The sequence below is a fragment of the Ceratotherium simum genome, chromosome 24 (assembly GCF_057802395.1).
Source record: "Ceratotherium simum simum isolate JZ-2026a chromosome 24, ASM5780239v1, whole genome shotgun sequence".
Taxonomy (NCBI): domain Eukaryota; kingdom Metazoa; phylum Chordata; class Mammalia; order Perissodactyla; family Rhinocerotidae; genus Ceratotherium; species Ceratotherium simum.
Genome location: NC_141923.1, coordinates 12,397,461 through 12,420,611, shown reverse-complemented (window position 1 = coordinate 12,420,611; position 23,151 = coordinate 12,397,461). Strand labels below are relative to the sequence as shown.

Below are 23,151 nucleotides of genomic sequence, written 5' to 3'. Positions count from 1 at the left end.
GAAGACCGGCTCTGAGCTAACATCTATTGCCACTCCTCCTCCTTTTTTTTCCCCAAAGCCCCAGTAGATAGTTGTATGTCATAGTTGCACATCCTTCTAGTTGCTGTATGTGGGATGCGGCCTCAGCATGGCAGGAGAAGTGGTGAGTCGGTGCGCGCCCGGGATCCAAACCCCGGGCCGCCAGTAGCGGAGTGCACGCACTTAACCGCTAAGCCATGGGGCCGGCCCTGGTTTATTTAACTTTAAATGGAAATGACAATAACTACTTTGAAAGTTATTGTGAGGATTAAAAATAATGTATATAGAGCACCTGACAATTAGTAGACATTCACTGCATATTATTATTCATATGTACACTATTGGTATGTAAAGAGATACTGTCTTTCTGAAGCGAAATGTCTCAATTCTTATCAAAAGCTTTCAAATGTGATTTTCCTGTTCTACTTGGCAATTGCACAATTAAAAATTTATTCTAAGGAAATAACTAAAGATGTGTGCATGTATTTAAAAGGATATTCTTTGCAGCATTGAATAGAATAGTGAAAAATAACCCAAATTTCACAAATAGATGATTGGTGAAATAAATTATAATTCACTTACATAAAGGAAAATGATAAAGCCATTAAAATGATGATGTGGAAATGTATTTCTGATATAGAAGGTGGGAAAAGCAGATTCTAAAACTATATACAGTATAACCCCATTTTTGTAAATGTGTATTTATGCAGAGAAAATTTTCTAGAAGGATAATACACCAAAATGTTAACTATGGTTGTCTCTGAATAGTAGGCCTTTAGGTGATTCTTATTTTCTTCATTGTGCTTACCTGAATTTTTTGCTTTTATGATAATGAGCATAGATAATTAAAAATTTAAAAATAGCAATGGGTCACTATTAAAAATGTTTAGTGACCTAGGAAAATGCTTATGATTTAAAGAAAAAACGATTTAAAACTTATGTATTATATTATACGATCTCAATTTTGTTATAGTATTTTTATATCTATAACTAAAATGAAAGACTGAATTTTGCTTTTGTGGCTCTTTCTCTGAAAATGTAGCCAAGCTTCTAAGACATGGAGGAGATAGGATGAGTAGTGAAGTAACAGCAGGCAGAGGTTAGACTCGTGTTTGCCTGCATAAAAATCGTCACTTTCTTAGACTCCCTTTTGTGTTTTCTTCATTTTCATCACAGCTTTAACAATTGGCTTTCTTGGCTATTTTTATTTTTTTATTTATTTTTTTGCTTGAGGAAGGTTGGCCCTGAGCTAACATCTGTGCCAATCTTCTTCTATTTTGTATGTGGGATGCCGCCACAGCATGGCTTGATGAGCAGCGTGTAGGTCTGCACCTGAGATCTGAACCTGCAAACCCCGGGCCGCCTAAGCGGAGCGGGCAAACTTAACCACTATGCCCCTGGGCCGGCCCTTGGCTATTTTTAAAGAGAAACGAAGTTTAACCACTGCAAAAAGCCACTGTCTTCCTCCCTCCCTCTTTTCTTTTCATCCTTACTAGCACCCAGCAAATTCAGCACCCACTAGTCACTGGGGATATATAATGGTGAACTAGAGACATAGTTCCTGGAGCCTACTGTCTACTTGGGAGAGATAGTCAACAATCACCAAATAAGTATATAATGAAGTATGGTGCTAACTACTATTAAAAAAAAGAATAGGATATTATGACAGAGGAAAATGGGAGTGGAGGTCAGAGAATCAATTTAGACAGGGAAGTCAACAAAGACCTCCGTGGGGAAGTGACATTTCAAGTCAGCCTTGAAGTATGAGTAGGAGTTAGCCAGACAAAACATGGAGGGAAAAGCGTTCTAGAAAGAGCGACAAGCACATATAAAGGTTTTCTGGCAAAAAATAGCCTTGTGTGTTCAAAAAACTGGGGCAAGAGCCAGTGTGTCTCGCTCTTGCAGTATAACATGAGGTTGGAAGATAGGCAGGGACCTGGTATAATATGTTAAGAATTTTGGATTTTATTCTAAGGGCAGTGGGCAGCCACTGAAGGATTTGCATGAAACAGTTTATCTTTTAAAAAGATCTCTTTGGCTGCTCTGAGGAGAAAGATCTGGGGAGAAGCAAGAGAGAACTCCAGGAAGATGAGTTAGGAGGCTTTTAGAATTGATCGGGAGATGATGGTGCACAGTAATGATAGTGAAGATAAAGAACAGAAGATGGTTTGGAGGTACATTTTGGCGGTAGCATTGACAGGACTTAGTGACAGATTGGATTAAGGGAGCAAGGGAGAGGGAACAGGAGCTGTCAAGGATGATTTTCAGAATACTTTGCTGGAATGACTTGGTGGATTACATAGATGGTGGAGTAGGTTTTTTTTGGGGGGTGGTGAGGGAAGAGGTAAGAGTTCAGTGTTGGACATGTTTACTTTGCAATATCTATAAGATTCCCAAGTGGAGAATCGAATAGATGAGGTCCGTAACTCAGAAAAGCTACCCATCTGGGATGGAGACACACGTTGGAGATACACGTTTAAGAGTAGTTTGCACAGGCCGGCTCCGTGGCTTAGCGGTTAAGTGCGCGCGCTCTGATGCTGGCGGCCCGGGTTCGGATCCCGGGCGCGCCCCAAGGCACCACTTCTCCGTCCAACCCGAAGCCGAGTCCCACGTACAGCAACTAGAAGGATGTGAACCTATGACATACAACTATCTACTGGGGCTTTGGGGGGAAAAAAATGAATAAATAAAATCTTAAAAAAAAAAAAAAAAAAAAAAAGAGTAGTTTGCACAGATAGTGCTGAAAGCCCTGTGAATGAATGGGATTGCCTGCAGAGAGAACGTGGAGAGACAAGAATGAGATTCTAGGGCTGAGGAATTCCAACATTTAAACATTAAGAATGGGGGAGGTGGCAAACCACATTGAGAGGGATCCGTTAGGGAGGTTGGAGGAAGACTAGGAGAATGTGGTGTTAGGGAAGCCAATGGGAGAGCGTTTCAAGGAGGGAGGGATTGGCTATATGGAATGTACTGAAGGGTCTGGTAAACTGATGACTGGAGAGTGCCCATTGGATTTGGCAACATGGAGGCTCTAGATGATGGTGGAAAAAGCAGATTCAGTGCAGTGGTAAAGGTGGAAGCCAGACTGGAGTGAGTGGAAGAAAGAACTGGAAGTGACAGAGAGACGAGAGAGTGTACACGACTCTCTAATCTTGGCTCAGAAGAGAGAGGCCAATAGCTGGAGAGGAATGTCAAGTCAAGGGAGAGGTTTTTGTTTCCTTTTGACAAAGGAGATGCTAGAGCTTATTTGAATGCTTATGGAAATGATTTAGAAGGGAGGGAGAGATTAATGATGTAGGAGAGACAACTAATGGATGGAAGGCACTAGTGGTGGGATTGATGTTTGACAGGAAGAGGAAAGAAGGAGGTGCAGGTAGGCTTTTGACGTCTACTATATATTATGTACTAGGTACTATGCTAAGTAATTGGCACAGTGATTTATTATTCACAATAACCCCATGAAGTTGGTATGATTGTCCCCATTTTACAGGTGAGGAAACTGGGGTTAAGTAGAGATAGAGCCAAAGTCTTAATCCAGAACTGTGTGATTTCAGAGCTCAGACTCTTAGCTCTTACTTATACTTTCATAGAATTTCCTCTGTGATGGTGTATTAGTCAGTTTATTAGGGCTGCCACAACAAAGTACCACAGACTAGGTGGCATTAACAACAGAAATTAATTTTCTCACTGTCCTGGAGACCAGAAGTCCAAGATCAAGGTGTTGGCAGGTTTGGCTTCTCCTGAGGCCTGTCTCCTTGTCTGCCTTCTCTCTGTGTCCTCACGTGGCCTTTTCTCTGTGCACACATATCCCTGGTGTCTCTCCTGTGTCCTAATCTCCTCTTCTTATAAGAACCAATCAGACTGGATTGGAGCCCACTCAAAGGGCCTCATTTTAACTTAATCACCTCTTTAAAGGCCTTATCTCCAAATACAGTCACATTTTGAGATTAGGACTTCAACATATGATTTGGGGGTGGGGGGAACAATTCAATCCATAATAGATGGCTTCTGTTTTCTTAAAGTATAAGGAAAAGAGTGGCTGTGGGGGGAGTTTTGAAGAGCGTGGAGAGGGATGAAACAGTGAGGGTAGAAGGAGCTTACTGGAGAAATGCAGCCTTAGGGTCAGTTGAGGTTGGAGACCATTTGTTTATATCCATCCAGCCCAATTATCTGAGTTTCTGCAGCAATATTCATATAGATGGTTGGAGTAAAGAACAAGAACTCTGTGCTGTGATGAGGCTTCTGGCTGCTCACTTGGGCTTAGTAACCAGCCAAATGACCATCTCTTGTGTGCAAAGTTGAAATGTAAATGAGTTTTGTTCACATCCTCAGCACAATTACAAATTACTATATGTCAGGGACCTTTCTGGCTGTTCTCAAATAGTGGAAAACATGGAAGTTAAGTAAATCTATGACTGCTAAGTTTTTGTTGCAGTCACCAATGCACAAATTAGCTTGAACATTTTTACAACTGGTTCTATAAATTGTCTTTCATGATTACTCACCACTATCTTTGTTTTTCTTTCTCTCCCCCGTCTTTCTTTCCATCTTCACTTATCAGTTATTTATTGAGCACCTACTAGATGTCTGGCACTAGGGATAAAAAGAGTCCACAATCTAGTGTGGGAGATATATGTATACATATATGCAAAAAACAAAAACAAAAACAAACAAAACCCATGTGATAAGTGTTATTAAAGTAATAATTCATTTGTTCATTTATCCTGCAAATATGTCGCGTGCCTACTAAGCGCCAGGCAGTGTGTTAGGCTTGGATAGAGACATGAGTAAGATACAGTTTCTGCCTTCAAGAAATTTACAACCCGGTATAGAAAAGTAAACAGGTAAGTAAACAGAGTGCAATGTGATGTTTGTAAGATATGAAAAGATCTCAAAGAAGTGAGTGACTCTGGTCTCTGCTTTCCTTTGCATATTTGGATCTCATTGAAAGGAGCCATTGCTGCATTTTAATAAAAGGACCTATAAAAAGAACATTCATTCATTTCACAAACATTTTTGAATGCTTGCTATTGTTGTGAAGTGACAGTTTTGTAGCTCTTGAATTTTGAGCAAGCGTCAGGTTGGGGGATCTGACTTTTCTCTGCATTTGAGTTTATTGTCCACAACCTGCACTATCCACACCTTTTTTGGGTGGTGGAATGACTAATGGTATTTCTGAACTACTCAACAGAAACTTGCTAAATTGAAGCTTGAGAAAAGTCACAGTAACAAAGTGTTATTCTCATGGTGGGTAAGCAGAAAGCATCTGCTGGCCTAGCACATATCTCAAATATTTGGAATTCAGAAGTATGTATTAATGTGGGGGTTCCCTGTAAGGTGGTTTAAAAAAAGATGATGTAAAGCAGATTAAAAATACTGAGAAGAAAATGGGTTTTTGTGGATTATGTAACTGAAACATTTTCAAGTGTCCTCTATTTTAACCTTATCTCAGGAAAAGAGTCACTTACAACCAAACACTTATGGGGTTAATTGAGACAATGGATATGAACTTGTTACTTTCTTTAGAGCTGATGTGCTATACAAATTCAAGGTATTATTATTTGCAGTCTAGACTTATTTTTGTGGGACAATGCTAACCATATTATGGAAATAGTGCAGGCAGTAGGAGGGAGAAAAGGCAAATCTAATAAATGGTATATGTGGGATTTAGAAGCAATGAACCTAATAATAGCTGAAAATTGCTTTGATGTCATGCAATGAACACCCCCTATCTGCATATTGACTTCATTTCAGAATCATATCTAGAGTACATCATACCCGAAAGAGCACAGGATGGGAGTCAGGGTTTCTAAAGTTCTAGTCTAGCTCTGCCATTGACTGCCCATGTGCCTCATTTGCCCAGTCTTTGAAATGAAGTGGTTACGGGAAAAGGTCTCTAAGGTCCTTCTAGTTCTGATATTTTATCATTCTGTGATTCTGTGTCCCACGCCTATCAAAAGCATTTTGACTTTCTTTAAGTTGCTTAAGCCAGCATTTCAGTTAGAGCGCATCCAGGAGCTTGTTTCCATGGGCTGTTGGGAACAGCAAGGCCTTGCTTCTCCAGGACTTGATATGTCTTCTGTTAACTGCTGACAGTGAGCCATACCACCTAAAAGGCTCCCTTGGTAGCCTTAAAGATTGAAAGGACAAATGGACAGTGTTGAGAGCTCTGTGGAAGAGGAGACCTGAGAGACGTTGATCATCATGGCCCCTTGGGATTTGCAAAGAGGAATGACTAGAACTGGGCCATTCACTGCAGCCAGGTCAAAGGTCAGGTCAGGAATGTGGACAATGCTGGTGACTCCAGGTAGGTCTAGGAGGGTAAATAAACCTATTTAGTCCCTCCTGAATCTTGAGAAGATCTGGGCAGCCAAGCTAAGAAAGCTATTAGGAAGTCTCTTAATTTACGAAATTCTTTGGAAGAAAAATGTGACATTCATTTTTCATGTGTTATTACCACCCAAATTATTGTAATACTCACCAAGTTAATCTACTTTTAAGATATTCTCACCATTCAAACATTCACTAAACGTGCTTTTATGATCACTTTTTGAGTTAAAAATCTGGTTTCAACTGATGCCATTATGCAGTAGATTCCCTATATTTTAGGATTTTTAGAGTGTTGTTGAAAGACCTTTGAGTTTTCTCCTTCAGTTTTAGTTAAGCAATATTAAATATAATTCTCTGGTGGCAGAGATTTATACCTATTATTATTTTGCTAATAATAAGCTAACTTGGGGGTGATTATAAAATAAGTTGGAGTACTGCCTTTCTTAGTGATAAAAAAAAAGTAATGACTAGTTTGTGACTAGGTTATTAAACCAGATAACTAAAAATAATTTTGTGTGCTAAATACAATTATAGGAAATTAAAGGTCTTTTATAACTGTTTCGATCATGGAATTCCCGTAAAATTTTACATATTTTCCTTAAAATACTGATGAAATTCCTGTATCTGATCATTAAAAAAAAATAATTGTATACGTAATACATATTACAAGATAATTTTTCCTTTTTTGTTGTTTTGCTTTTATCTAGTTGCTTCCAAGATCCGGTACTTACAGGAATATCATAACCGGGTTCTCCACAACATTTATCCTGTACCTTCAGGAACAGATATTGCAAACACCCTGAAATACTTTTCTCAGACCTTGTTAAGGTAAGCTTTAAAATATCCTGAACTTTGAAAGAATTATTAGGTAGTACTGGTGAATTGATTGGGATCTAAATTTTTATTGGACTGGAAGTTTTGAAGAGCCTTATATTTTCTAGTGCTCTGCCAGAAGAGTCTGGACTCAAGTTCTCTGGGTGTATATAGCAGATCAGATAACAGGCCTAACTGAAAAAAAATGGGTTGCATGGCTACTGCCTGTTTTCCTTAGTTGAACATCTTTCCAGGGTTTATGCAGTGATAAAAGTTATTTATCTGGCACTAACATAGAGTGGGATTAAAAGGAGAACCTACACTGCTTAAAATTAAGAATAGGAAATACTTATGGTCTTAAAGAAAATTAGAATTATGTAGCATTTTAGGTTCATCAGGAGTATTTCCTATTTATCAAAGTATAACGTGGTAATAACAATTATTTTTAATCTGTGTAACACTTCAAGTGTTCACCATGCTTTACAATTGATATGGAAATTCTCTGGAGAACAAGGAAACAAAAACAAATACAGTCTACTTTTACGATAAGGTAGAGACAGGAGGGACCTATCTGTTTCACAGTTCTCATTAGGAAAAACAAGGAGACAAAGCTGAGCCTTTCAAGTAAAAACTCAATTGTTTGGGAAATAACATCTATGAAGTGAGAGAAACACTTCACTTTCCATTAAATTCTAAGGCTTTATATCTTCCATTACCATGATCTTCTCGCTCTAAATCTGATTTTGGAAACACAGAAATTGACTTGCTACTGTTTCTTTTGGCTATATAACAGCAAAAGTTTTGTAAGATAGATATTAGGTAAAGAATACCAATTTGGAATGACTGTAGTGATACTGGAGTTCCCAGTGGTCTAAGGCTTTGCCATGGGCCACCTGAACGCTTTGTAGAAAGAAGCTTCATGCGGTCAAGTCAGACACTAGACTTCTGCAGTCCCACTGTCTCTGTGTTCTTCTTATTCTTTGGAACATCTTTTCTTATTTAGAACCCTTAGTGTCCCTGTTATACATTAAAGAGTTTCTGCTGATCAGATTCATAGATTTCATACTTGCATAGTAAGTTTAGAACCTTGTTACAGAATATTTCCCTTATTTTCAAATTGCAGTGGAATTAGCTAAGTTTTCATAGTAATAATCAGATAAGTTTATACACTAAGGCATCTGACTCTGTTCTCTTGAATTCTCCTTTTGTCTTTGAGGTCAGTATTCTTAATGGGAAACACTTTCCTTTACCATAAATTCTGAAAGTTCTTGAAGTGAGAGGCACTTTTCAGTAGGAAGCAAATTCTGAATTTCATTTGCAAAGAAACTGTGACATCCTCGTTGGCACTTAGAAGCTTAACTGCTTAGGTCTTAGTCATTGTGCCAAAAAGTTAAGAAATTTAGTTAAGAAACCTGACTGAAGTCAGGTTTACAAGACATGAAGATTCCATTTTCTCGAGCAATGGATCGCAATGGATCATTAGAATATGTTCATGGGTGACAGCAGTTTAATGGTGAAACTGGCATAAGGTAGTTTGTTCAAGTGACTGTTGCAGAAGATTCTATGCAACTGAGCTGAGTCCATTTTCAAAGGGAGACAATATCAACAACTACTACCAATGGTAAAATAGCTATCATTATCATAGCAATATTGTATTATAATAATAGTAATTATATGTGTCAAGCACTGTTGTAAGTGCTTTACATGTGTCATCTCATTTAAACCCTCATAATAATTCTATGAAAGTGTACTATTATACCCATTTTACAGATAATGAAACTAAAGCACAGAGTGGTTAAATAAATTGCTCCAAGTTACGCATCTAGTAAGTGTTGGAACCAGGATTTGATCCTAGTGGTTGTAATGCACAGCACACGCTCTCAACAATTAAACTATACTGCTTCTCCTTAGTACTACTGGTTATCCTATTATAGGGACTTCTGTTAATGAAATCTTGGTTTGGCCTTTGGGAATGCTGGCATCCATTATGAGTCCACAGAGTATTTTTGGCTGTCTTTTGAGATAAAGGGAAGAAAAGAGTGCTTAGTGTAAAGATTTATCTTCTTTTCGGAAGTTAAATTGAGCTGTACCTGAGGTGATGTGGACTAGTGTTTCAATTCCCAGATCTTTTAGCTCCGTCTCCCACTCAGCAATTTGTTGTGGATAGCAGGTCAGAGCAGAGTTGGCAGCCTATAGGACACATACACACGAAGTGGGAGGAAGAAAGAAAACACTGAGGAATGTAACATGTTATGAGTTGGACTTGAATACTTATAGGTTCAACACTTGGGCTGAACTCAATGCATTTTCTTTCTTCTTTTTGCCAACCTCAGCTTTTTTTTTTTTTTTTTAAATCTTTTATTTAGTGGAAATACAGAACTCACAACTATTGTCCTATCTCTTGGAACAAGTTATGATCACTTTCACTGTTGGTATATACCTCCATAACAATCATATTTATATTACCTTATTTTATTTATGCTATTAGAAAATTCAAGACAAATAAGATGGCCTAGGTATTTGGTGTCCAAGATTATTGACAGTAAGATTTTCTACTTACAAACAAGATGTTCCTTTTGTATTTTATATAATTTATTGTATACATTCAGAAGCACTTCTTGCTTTTAGAATTCAGATTCTTGGAAGGAAACAAGAAGAAAGAATTAGAGATGAATTCTCACAGAGTAACCCTCTGTCTGTCTATTTGGATATTCTCAAGGAAGTTAAAATTATTATTTTGGTTAAAATATTCAACTTGAAGTTCCAGCAGCTTCATTAAGTCAGAATTGCATTTTTAAAGTAATAGTCCTCTGATTATTCATGCATGCAGCCAGCCTGGGGGTCTAGTGGTTAAGATTCGGCATTGTCACTGCCCTGGCCCGGATTTGTTTTCCAGTCTCGGAACCACACCACCCATCTGTCAGCTGTCATACTCTGGCAGTTGCGTGTTGCTGTGATGCTGAAAGCTATGCCACTGGTATTTCAAATACCAGCAGGGTCACCCACGGTGGACAGGTTTCAGCAGAGCTTCCAGACTAAGACAGACTAGGAAGAAGGACCTGGCCACTCACTTCTGAAAAAAATGGCCATGAAAACACTATGAATAGCTGCAGAGCATTGTCTGATATAGTGCCCAAAGATGAGAGGATTGTGCAAAAAGACCAGGTGGTGTTTTGCTCTGCTGTCCGCAGGGTCACTAGGAGTTGGAATTGACTCGAGGGCACCAACAACAATAAATTCATGCATGTATGTAACTCTCACTGATGTCAGTAGAGTTTTGTACGTATTTCCAAAGGCAGAGATTAGCCTAGGTGTTTAACTTCAATTAATTTACTCCATAGGAGAGGAGAGATTATGTTACCATCATTGACTATATCAGCAGTTGAATAGTCAACATTTGTCCACTCAGCTCATAATTAGACTCATGTTAGAGTTCATGGAGGTTCCCTAAACTCTAGGTTAGTGGGAGGTGAGTCCTGTGTGTTAGCCCTCTAGCCTAGAGCAGTGTTTGGTCCTTAGAAGGGGATCAGTAAATGTTTGTTGAATTGAATTGACTTGACTCCAAATTTATCCATTGCAGGAACCCTTCTAGAGCATTGACTTCATCTAGCTGTGGCTTGGTGTCCTGGGTAAAATTTCTTCTGAGTGCTGAGTGGTACTCATTTTAATGTAGTAGAGACCTAAGTGTGGGAACAGACACACAGTTTATACACAACTTCAGAGTTTAGTTTTTTGTTTGCTTTTAGTATTCGAAGCAACTATGAAGATCATCTAGTTTAATCCTCCCTCATCGCTACAGAGGAGTCTGTGCATTTTATATTAGAAGCATTCTGGGGCCATATTTTAAGCATCTAAGGTCTTCTTTAAGGATCTTGCCTTTTACCTGGCAAAACATTTAAAGGTTTCCAGTCTTCATATGTCACACATTTTTTTGGATTTCCTTCTCCCAGATCTCTCTTCTGGTGCCATTCAAGCTGCTAGCACATAAAATCTTTGTAAAGATGATTAAGTTTGGAGAAAGCTACTTGCTCCTAGCTCTTTAGAAAATGTGTAATACGTTTTTAAAAGGGATTCTAGTCTCAGCTCAATATTCTTAATTGAATTGTAATTTCTGATTGCTGAGGAAGAATATATAGACCTTCAAATTATTGAAGTCCACAGAGTAGCTTTAGAGCATAGCATTATCGAATAAATTTTGTTTAGTACATAGATTCAACTCAAATGTCAAAATTCATAATCATAGCAAGTTGATTTGATGTATTAATTTTCTGTGCTATAAATACCTCAGGGCAACTTTTCACCTGTCCCTACACCAACAGAGGTCTTCTTCTCTTGATTTCTCTTGATGTTGGAAGTAAATGCTTGATAAAGAGGATCTCAGAAGGGAAAAGGAAAGGTGAAAAGTTGGCTGTTGGGTCAAACTCTTCTGAGCAAGGCATTCTTAATATTCTCTTTGGTTGGGTGTACAGACCTCTGGGAAAGAATTTCAGATGGGGAAGATGGTTTTATCGTTCCCAAGTTAGACAGTTTGGTTGGGGAAATAAGTTTTTTTTTTCTGAATAAACTTCACAAAACATCATAAAATCACAATGCATTGTACATTTATTCATGAGCCCTTCTTAAGTTTTTCCACAAATGAAAACATTTCCTTACATTGAAACATGACTGGTAATTTAAAACTGGTTTCATAGGTAACTCATCTTCAGCCATTTTTCTCAACCTCACCTACTTATTAACTCTAAAGGCAGTGAGAGAGAAGTTTTACTGTTTCAGCGCTGACATTCTTCCCTCCCTGCATGTATGAAGCTGTTGCTGCTATCATTTGGGAACCCCACATATACAGGAAGGGAAAAATATCAAAGTAGAGTCTCCAAAGTTGATTTGACGAACATTTGTTAAATTATATCAAACTTTGGAAAAATACTAGTGTATATTTGAAAAAAATAATGTGCTTTTCCACCAAGGAAAAGTCTGATGAGAACACTGTACTTAATTTAAAGGATAGCATTAATATGCTATATGATAGGATATACAGCTAATTTTGTTCTCTAAGGCAAAATGTTGTTTTTCTATGCCACTTCTGTAAGATCCACATCTTGTAATTTTGAAAAGATGCTGGTGGTAGGCTAATTTAGGACTGAAGTTTGGGAAATAATATTTCTGACGTATCCATTGTGATTCTAAAGGAGTTGTCAGTGGGATAGAATCCTACAGGATTAAAACAGGTTTTTGGTGACTGGGCTTATCAAGAATATAACATTTAAAGGTGGTACTTTTAGGAGTAATTGAGTTATATGAGGAAAGTATAAAGTCTGATGGAAAATCTGATGGTATTTATGATAGATGTAGGCAGGCTGGGGTAACTGGAATGTTGATATTATCCCATTGTAAAGTATAAGCTTTCAAAGTTAAATACATCACACACACAAAAAGGTAAATTAAATCCCTTTAAAAGTAAAAAAAAATACACTAAATCTTAAGTTATTTATTGCTAAGAAGTATTACATAACTATTCTGAAATTATTTTTATTATTATTAATTGTTCTTCCCTGGACATTGGGTAACAGAAGACAAAGGAAATTGAGGTAAATTAGGCACATGGAAAACAAAAAGCATGTAGTCATTTTTCTTACATTGTAACATATTTTGCACTAAGAGTAAATAAGAATAAATGTAAATTTCAAATACCAAGCATGCTTGACACTAACCAATTCTTCACACCACTGTAAAATTGTAAATGTAGTATCATTAACTAAGAACTTAGTAATGTTTGGTGCACATAGAATAAGTGTAAAACAAGGTTATTTTTATGTAATGAAACATTTATAAATTGTTATCTATTTTGATTAACATATAAGTGTACTATATAAGAGTACTATGTAAGTGCAGCAGATATTAGTATTATAATGTATAGCTATTGTCTTTAATGATAAATAGTATAACCTAATTTAAAAAAACCTAAACATTTGGCTAAGCAGTCATTTCTTCTATTTTTAGATTAGCAACTTTTCTGCTTTATTGCTTTTACTAAAATGTTTTTATTTAAAAATTAAGGCTAAAAGAAAGCCAATTTATTTTTAGAATTTATTTTTATTCCCATTAAACTTTTTTTTAACTTTCTAAATATCTTTCCTTTAGTTTTTAGTGAGTTTTGTTGAATAATAACGTAAGTAGCAGCAGTAATATATAAGATCTTATTGTATGATGTGCAGCTCTATGACAGATACTGCTTGCTTAGTCTTTAGAATTTTGAAGGTAACTATTTAGTAAACCACTGTTTGTATTCATAAAATAAAATGTTTCCTCCCCAACATGCAAAATTAAAAAAACACACATAAATAACCATTATCATTAGTTCACAAACATATGCTACGGACCATCTACTATATATTATTTTATAGCTTTTCCAATGTAGTTTAGCTAACATTTTAGAAATATGTATTATTTCTAAGTTCATATGCCTGTTTAAACTTCATTATCTCAAATGATACTGACAGAATGTCATGAAACAGTATCATAATATACATATAGACATTATTTTGATGCAATAAACATGTGATTTTTAAGACTTTCTTAACAAACACACATGTTTATTCTTTGCTAAAACATGTTTCTGCAAGTGCCATACCTATATTTTGCAAGTTTTTATTTACCTGATTAAGACAGTCTTGCTGAAAACTTCCCTTGTTTTGAAAGTGCCTTTTAATTAGGAATAAAAGCCCTAACTCATTAGACAAAGTCATTGTTTTCCTTCCAGGAAACCTCACCTTCACCAAATTAATAAACTGTAAAACATGGGTTTGGCACTGAAACATGCATTTTTATATTTTTGCTCCTTACTAACCAGATAACACATGAGATGCAATGCAACTTCCATAAAATAAACCTTGCATTATTGGTATCTCTGAGCACGAAGCTGTGTGACCCGTACTAGACTTGTAGATGCTGCTGGTGTGGCCATTGCATCTTATGTGGGATGTATCTGGTGTTTTATTATTTGTTTTAGAGTGTCATTTCAATGTAATGTGCTGTTCTTTGTGTCTTTGTTGTCTCTTTTTTTTCTTTGTCCCCCCAACAGCATTTTGTCCCGCACAGGGAAGAAGGAAAACCAAGATGCCTCCAATTTGACAGTGCCCATGACCATGTGTCTTTTTCCTGTGCCATTCCCACTCACCCCATCTCTAAGACCGCAGGTCAGTTCCATCAACCCTACTGTTACTCGCTCCCTCCTTTACAGCGTCCTGCGAGATGCTCCCTCTGAACGCGGCCTGCAAAGTCGTGATGCTCACTTGTCAGACTACCCTTCTTTGGACTATCAAGGCCTCTACGTGACTTTGGTGACTCTCCTGGATCTAGTTCCTTTACTACAGCATGGCCAACATGGTGAGCATTTAATTGAAAGCTTTGAAAATATACATGTATGTTTATGGATGCAGGAGACTGTTGTTATTGTAATAAATTTCTTGAAAGGTCTTTGTGTGGCTAAAGACTTTCTTACACTGAAACTTAATTATAGTGTTTCCCATCCTATCATTTTTTGCTGTTTTATGGCCAGAGGGATGTTATCCAAGTGGGCCTGCTCTGGGGGGAAAGGACTGGAGAAAAGAGGAAGACTATAACACGAACTTATCTCTTCTCCCCTGATCTGCTTATCATGGAGATTCTTGTTGAAATTATGATTTGGGGGATAAGCCTTAAAACCTTGCCCCCAGAAAATGTTAGAAGTGGAGCTTGGGGAGCAGGTCAAATCCACCGACTAATTCTGTGGTTTTTGGGGGCAAATCAAAGAATATTTCTGGGACTCATTTTTCCTGTCTTTAAACCAAGGAGGTTAGATAAGAGGAAATCTCTATGAATTCTTCCAAATGTAACTAATAATCAATAGTTATTATAAAATGTGGGCCAAGCGGTACAGTGTATAATGGTGCTACATGCTGTATATGGTAAATAATGTACAGTATTAGTGGTGCTACATGCTGTATATGGTAAATAATGTACAGTATTAGTGGTGCTTTAGGACAGAAGCCTAGGAGCATGGTTCTTTTCTTGACGCTTCCCTTTTCTACTGTATGTCTTTAGTCAATTTCATTAGCTTGCTTGCTTACCAGATTCTTTTAACTCATAAAAAGGAGAACAATCATATCTACTGTTTAACTATTCAGTCTTATATTTGGGAGAATCAAGTGGAAAACCACACAGTAAGAAAAGGGATTTTTGCAGAAAATAAACTTTTAAAACATCAGTTGTCTTAACTTTAAAGCACTGATAATTTGGTCTCTGGAAGTATGATAATTAAAGTTTCACTGTACAGAAAAACTGGAATTTGGGAAACGGGTGGGTGGTGGGGGTCGTTTTGCTTTTTAGTTATGGCTCTCTCTCCTAAGAGAATGCTTAATGGTTTATTTAGTAAGATGTGTTCCTAATTTAAAAAAATTAAAAAAAACTACTTTCATAAAAATGATGAAATAAAGATTATTGAATTGGTTTTTTCTTATGTTTATAATTCTGTATTATAGTGAATATAAAAAAAATGTAGAAATTTGTAAATTTGCTTATAGTATAATTTTGTAGCTGTTTTAAGCCTAGTCACTTTTAGTGTGATCCTATGCCAGCTCAGAACTTAAAGGAGATGATTCTTTGAACATAAGACTGCCAGAGCTTACCGTGGCGGTGAGCTTGTCAGCTTTTCCTTTGCGACTACCAGTCCTGAGGTCATCGTGGACCTGCATGGTCCTAGGATGGGCCGCTGTGTGAGGGCAGCTGTCCTTTATCTTCAAAGCCACTTGATTAAGATAAGAGCATTCAGTTTGGTAACTCACAATCCATTTAATTGCAATTAATGTGTAAATTATGACAACTTCAGAGGAGATGATTTGTATTTTTTTCTTTTATACCTACAGCTATTTTCTGACTTTACTCTTCACTATCACCTATAGATTGTGTTCTTGTTCTGTGTAACAGAGCTTAGAAGATAGGAAAAAACTCACTAAACCCCCCTTTAGAGGTTAAAAAATAGTGCAGCATTGTTTCTCTAAGTGTGCTCTGAACATCAGAATCACCGAGGGAGCTTGGAACATGGAATTCTGGGTCCCAAGTTGAGATTTCTGAATAAGAATCACCAAGGGGTGGCTCCTGAAGATCCGAAATTTTAATGAGCTCTTTGAGTGCATCTTTTGTCTGAGAACCACTGCACTAGGGCTAGAGGCTGTGTCCTCACATGGGGCAGTGTGGTGCACTGGGAAGAGCCGCATTTTTGTCGCAGTTCAGCTATTAACTCCAAGGTGATCTTGGACAATCACTTCTGTTCTCCAAGCCTCAGTTTCCTCATATGAAAACTCTTCCAGGTGGGCTCTCGGGCCCCTTTCAGTGCTAATGTTCTGTAACTATGCTGAAAAGCAGCTAAGGTATCTCTTATGCACAGCCTCAGTTAATTCCTAATAAAACACCTCTGAATTTTCTGTTTCATCAGTTTGAGCCCAAAGTTGACTGACCCTCACTCCCCAGTGTGCAGTGTGGCCACATTCTCTCTGTTGTCAGTTGATGTGCTTGTTGAAATGGCGTATTAATTCTGATGATAATCAGAAATAACATTAGGCATCAAAATAGCACTAAGAAAGTAAATCTGCTGCAAAACAAACATGTCTAATAATTTTCTTTTATAATGGATACGAAAATGATCAAAGTCTTCATTGTCAAGTCTTGGCTGGTGATCTATATATTGGAAGGTCCAGAAATACCAAAATATCCATTCAGTGTAATGGGATTTTGTCTACATGCATTGTAAAGCTAAACAGTTATGGTTTTATGAATGTCCTCTATTTTTACTCCTTGTGCAGGTAATAATAATAGTAACAATATTAATATTAATAATAATGGCTAATATTTGTGGAGCACACATTATGTGCTATGTTAAGCACTTTACATTTATCTCATTTAAACCTCCTAACAATCCTTCTAATGAAGTGAGGTAGGTACTGTTCCTATCCCCATTTAAAAATGTTGATAGAAAGATAATTATTTGGTGGCATGTCCTTCCTTGATAACTGATAACTAAATGCGCAGGCTCATGCAGTATAAGTTTACAGCTTTCTTTCTTTGGTGCATGCTGAATCTGACACTATGCTAGAAGATGAAAATTACCTCATTGCCCAAGACTCCAGATGTAGGAAGATTGTGGTTTGGTTGATGGAGCAGAAATGGCCTGGTTTTATTTCCAGTCCTGCCCTTGACTTTTCTACAACTTCCAGTGGGAAAATAATTTAACATCTTTGTGTCACAGTTATCTTGTGTAAAATGTAATGGAGGTAAGAATGCTGGAGGAATTTCAGGATTCATTATCACGTGGAAAGTGCTTTTAATTAATGAAATCAAGGAGTAATATGAATACCAAGTATTATTGAAGATTGATAAAGTCATTCATCAGTCATTTATCAAGCAAATACCGTATATGCTCTATACTGAGCAGCGTGTTTCAGAACTCTTAATGGAAGGGAGCAAATAGTTGCTTATAATTTAAACCAGTACATAAAAATTTAAAATGTAAAGTTAGTGTATTTTGTTAAATGGCAAAATATTCAGTGACTGATTACTGAATTTTCTTTTGTAGATCTTGGACAGTCGATATTTTATACAACTACATGTTTGCTACCCTTTCTCAATGACGATATTCTGAGTACTTTGCCCTACACAATGATATCAACGTTAGCTACCTTTCCTCCATTTCTGCACAAGGATATTATCGAATATCTTAGCACATCTTTTCTACCAATGGCTATATGTAAGTTCAATCTTACCTAATACTAGATTATTTTTATGTATTGTACAAATTGAAATTGCTTTTGCGCTGTTTTAGGCTGTAGATTTTCAAGATTATAATGGAATCACTTGTTATATACATGGGCTATGATTTAAATTCAGTCATTTCAGTGTGAATATTATGGTGAAAATCAAAGAAATCAAAGACAATTATACCTTAGAATTGTTTTATTCGCATAATTTGATCTTACAGAACAGGAAGAAAGAACATGTGAAGGCACAGTCTGTATTTCCTGCATGTAAAGTATGGTATTTTTTGACACTTTAGGAAAAAAAGGTAGAGAGAGTGTTGTTTCAGATGTGATGGGAAGAGCAATAGAGAGAGGTGGGATATGTAGATTCTAGTCTCAGCTCCGTCTGTAATCTGCTGTGTGACGTTGGGCAACTCATAGTTGAAAGCTCATCTCCAGAATGGTGATAGCATCAGCTTTCCCTCATAGGGGTGTCGTGATGATAAAGTGAGTCAAAACTTATGAAAACACTTTGAAAAAAGCTAAGGCTTGCGACTTACATGCAAGGTACTGTTATAAACAGGGAACTGATTTGAATTCTATTTCACTTTATAGATTTAATTCTGCAGGCTTTCCAAATATGGGAGCAAAGAGAAAAAAAAGTTGGGTTGTGTTTTTTTTTTTTTTTTTTGTGAGGAAGATCAGCCCTGAGCTAACATCCATGCCAATCCTCCTCTTTTTGCTGAGGAAGACTGGCCCTGGGCTAACGTCTGTGCCCATCTTCCTCCACTTTTTATATGGGACACCACCACAGCATGGCCTGACATGCGGTGCATCAGTGCACGCCTGGGATCTGAACCCGGGCTGCCAGCAGCGGAGCGCGCGCTCTTAACTTCTACCCCACGGGGCCGGCCCCTGGGTTGTGGTTTTTTGATCAAAATCCTTCTAAAGTATTTTTTAAAGAAATGGATTATGAATTAATCAATGTTTCAATGGATGATCAGAAAAGGTTATGGGTTTAGGAGTCAAACAGATCTAGATTCAAATCACAGCTCTGCTACCAAGTAACTGTGTGACCTTGGGCAAGTTACCTAACCTTTCTGTTTCTTACCTGTAAAATGAGAATAATAACAATAGCTGCTTCATGGGGTTGCTGTGATAATTGAGATGATTAACCTGGAACATTGGTAAGGCGCTAGCACAATGCCTTGTGTTGAATACGTGTTGGTTTACTTCTCTCCTTTTCTCAATTCTTGTTTTGTAAAAATACCTTTATTGGTCACATTCAATTCCTAGTGATCATTTTTCACCATTTTAATGTTATGTACTTATGACCTTATTAAAGTTGTTGCTCTGTAATAACAATTGGTAAACATATGTACCTTTGAGCCACATTTACTTATTTTATAATCAAGTTTAACTTTAGCTATGGAATTGTAATTTTCATGTCTAAGAAAAGAGTCTGATTTCTGCCTAAATTATATAGTGATTAAAAAAAATTAGCAGACTGATTATACTGTTCAAGTAATAGAGTATTTGATCATTCCCATTTTTTGTTCTGTGTTAACTTCCTCACAAGTTCTTGTTTATGGATATGGTCTTAGAATTGTATAGTCATATTTTTGGTTAAGTATGTTAACTCTTAAAGTTAGGCATAGGAATTCTTATTTTTGTTTTTTTTTTTTAACAATAGCAGGTGAGGTGACGTCTTTCTAATAATTAATCTAATTTACTGTATCCCTACTTCTTAGGAATAAGTTAATAATTTGGGGAGAGGCATTGACTATATCAGGCCTCTGAGGTTATACTTAGGACTGATCAAGCGTTGTGACAGCTAGCAATTTGTTTCTTCACTCTTGACTATTAATTTCTATTAGATTAGAAACACAGACCCCAAAACATGCCTTGCAGTCACATTGGAATCCTTACTTATTTAAATGTGTGACCCTTGGCAACTGAGGAGAACAAAGATGAGTTTACAAAATCTGTGTAAACCTTATTGCTTATTGGTAGAATAACTTGATGTTCATTTAAAGGTATGACAAGTTGCTTATGTCTCTGGGATTCCATTTTTTTCCAGCTGTAAAGGAGAGATTTGGAAAAAATGTTCTGTCTCTAAGCTTATTTCTAGCTTAATAATTCTAGGTTAAATAACATCAATTTTATTTTATGTAAGAAGCACATATCTTCCTCTAACCAATCATTGATCTGGTTCCTTTATTTTGTTGCTCTGGTTTTAGTCTCTTAGTTCTGACTTTTGTTTCTCACCACCATTCGTGTGGTTCAGTAGTAGCCAATCTTTATCATCTTTAAATCTTTGAAAATAAATTGCAATGCCAAAGCCAAATTTAAAGCCAAATTCTGTTAAATGATTCAGGTGTTTCTTTTGTACCTGTTCCGTCACAGGATAGATATTATCTGACACAGACCCAAAGATGGAGGGGATCGAGTTCCAGATTAATTATGTTATAGTGAATTGATGTGAGAACTGCTGTCTGTTGCTTGTATCCACGTTGTTTCTATTTTTGGAAGTCATTTCAGCATCTAGAAATTCTGACCCAAACAAGAGAGGAGCGTTTAACTTCTTCCAGAATATTTTTATTTCAGGACTGAAATGTTAGGATGAAGGATGTTGCATTTTCTGAGTACTTGATTAAGTCTTTAATACAAAAAGGCATTTATCTGTTTAGTATGGTGTTTGCAAGGTCAAATGTAAAACATGGGCAGTATTTCAGGTGTTAAATGGTTATATCATTAAGGACCTAGAACATGAAGTTGTGAGCTCTGAAGTGGATCTAATGGGGTATTGCGGCTCTTTCAGTTTAAGAGCCCTGCATGTATATCAGTCATTTTTGTCAATAAACCAAGTACTGCATTTTTATTTTAAATAACTCCTTTTCAGGTGCTGCAGAGCAAACTGCAATTTATTATAAAAATTTCCTTTATTTATAAAAATTTTCCTTTATTTAACATTTTCTTTTAACTCCTTCCATAAATAAGATATGCTTCTTTTTATTCTATGTGTGTGCACTAGTCTTTGTTTATAAAAGAAAAATTAAAGGAGTTACTAAGAATTGAAAAAGTCATTTGCATTTCACCATGGAAACCTCTCTTTTTCCAATAAAGGATCTGTGATTTGTGGACTAAATTGAAATATGGATGTTGGGAAGATGATACTTTGGCAGAGAAGAGAAAAATCTGATCCCAAATGAACATTAATTGATGTAGGCTAGCTATGTTATTTCAAAGATAATAATAGAGCTGAATAGTTATATCAGTGAGAGACCCTTCTAGTATATCTTGGTAGCCTGAACTGTGCAGTCCATCTAGTTTCTTTTCCAACTTAAATTTCCTCAAAAAATCACTTATCCTCAGGAAAAATAAAAGTTTATTCAGATCTTTGCATTGACTTAAAAGCAATTGTGTGACTTAATTGAATATCTGGTTCCAGACCATTGGCCCTGGATCACTTTTGTTCTACTATGTGGGGAGTGAGGGAGAATCCCCCTCTACCCCTTCCCTTAAGGTTCTTATGGCTGGCCAAATAATCAACAAGACAGGTTAGCAGGAGAAAATAATACCAAGTTTAATAACATGTATACATGGGAGAAACTCAGAAATGAGCAACTCATCTCTCTGTCTAAGCTGCTTGCTTAAGTATTGTAGCTAACAGCGAGGGAGGTATTGGGGGTGGGTAGTGGTCTGGGACTTCAGAGGGCAAGAAGACAGTTCTTTTCAGGGTCATCTATAGATAATGTGATCAGGGAGAGATAGAGTTTTTTGATAAAAGGGGCTTGGTGCCCCTCCCATTGTAACATCTATTTTACATTATCATTACAGCCATCATGCTAGAAGATCTGTTCCAGGAAGGAGCCACCATGTCAAATTCTTTAGGCAGTTAGTGGGGGAGGTCAAATGTCCCTCAGAGAAAACAATCAAGGTGAAGAGATATATTTCAGGGTGGCCAAATCTTGATCTCCCACAACTACTACAGAGGATACATGTTATGTTTCTATGACCTTCTGAAAACTAATAAATATATAGAAAAAAAGACAGTCAAAAACCAACACAAGATATTGATGGTATTTAAATAATCTTCTATATATATAATCTGTTTTATTAGCTAATAATTATTTTTATAAGGTAGGTCTTACTCTGCTTTAAGAGCTATATTGTTGAGTTGGGGGAAATGTTTTGGAATAGGAATCCAGAAGAGCTGAATTATAGTCCTTTGACTACTGGCAAATCTCTTGACCTCATCAAACTTTAGTTTCCTTAGCTGTGAAATTATGAATAATCATAGCCTCCTCTGTCTACATCCCATGTTTGTTGTGAAGACCATGAGATAACATATAGGAATGGCCTTTGAATATTGTATAATGTTATACAAGTGTATAACAGACCAAACCTATACTCGAATGACAGACATATCAAATCCCGTTGCAGCTCATTCCAATATTCTGCTCAAATTCACGTGCCCTGAAATTTTATAATCTTAAATATTGCTTGAGATAAGGGGTCATCTTCTGGGGCTTGGGATTTTTTTCCCCTAGACTTTGTAGTATAATAACAGTAATTTTTATAACATTTTTATAACAGCAGCCCTCTGTGATGTTGATGGGCAGTCCTGTCTCTATGATTTTCACTAATCTACCAGTCTGCAAATCTTTTAATGCTGCATAGACCAGGGTCATGGTGTCTTAGTCTTCCCACTATGTTGAACTGATATGCCTTTCCGAAGGCATAGGTATCTTATGCTCAAACCCTATCTCATGGAAGATAATTAACCTCTGCTTACACAGAGACCACTTGTTAATTCAGGCAGTGCACTCTGGCAAAACACAGGAAATGGTTCTGTTGTATGCAGAACTGGAACCAGAATGTGTTTCTTCTCCCCAGACAACTCCCTTACCTTTATCCCCTAAAAAAGTATAAGGCGAGTGGGGTTTATTTAAATGTTTTCCAATTCAGACCACTTCTTACCACTATCTCTCATGTGGACCAGTCCAACCGCTTCCGAACTGGTCTCTCTGCTCTGTATTTAGCCCTCCCACAGTTGTTCTCCACCAAAAAGCCAGAGCTGTCCTCCAGACATGTGAATCGCATCACCTCCCTTCCCTCATCAAAACCATCTAGTAGCTTCCTATCACTCTTATAAATCAAACTCAGTGTCCTTCTGTGGCCCCTGTCCACCTTACTACTTCGTCACTGCCTCTCCTGTGTT

At 37.0% G+C, this 23,151-nt stretch overlaps 1 protein-coding gene across 5 annotated transcripts in view; it reads left to right on the top strand.

Moving 5' to 3' along the window:
- The window catches only part of UNC79 (unc-79 subunit of NALCN channel complex), a 231,192-nt gene that overhangs the window by 31,084 nt on the left and 176,957 nt on the right, over positions 1–23,151 (top strand). For 2 of the 5 annotated variants that reach the window (XM_087448022.1, XM_014790508.2), the window contains exons 1-4: positions 4,502–6,325; positions 7,056–7,176; positions 14,240–14,544; positions 17,768–17,938. In XM_087448022.1, coding sequence (XP_087304148.1) covers positions 6,223–6,325; positions 7,056–7,176; positions 14,240–14,544; positions 17,768–17,938 — 700 coding nt within the window. In that variant the 5' untranslated portion in view covers positions 4,502–6,222. Of the gene's footprint in view, positions 1–4,500; positions 6,326–7,055; positions 7,177–14,239; positions 14,545–17,767; positions 17,939–23,151 lie in introns of those variants that run through there. The other 3 variants (XM_087448023.1, XM_087448021.1, XM_087448020.1) reach the window with 3 other exon arrangements.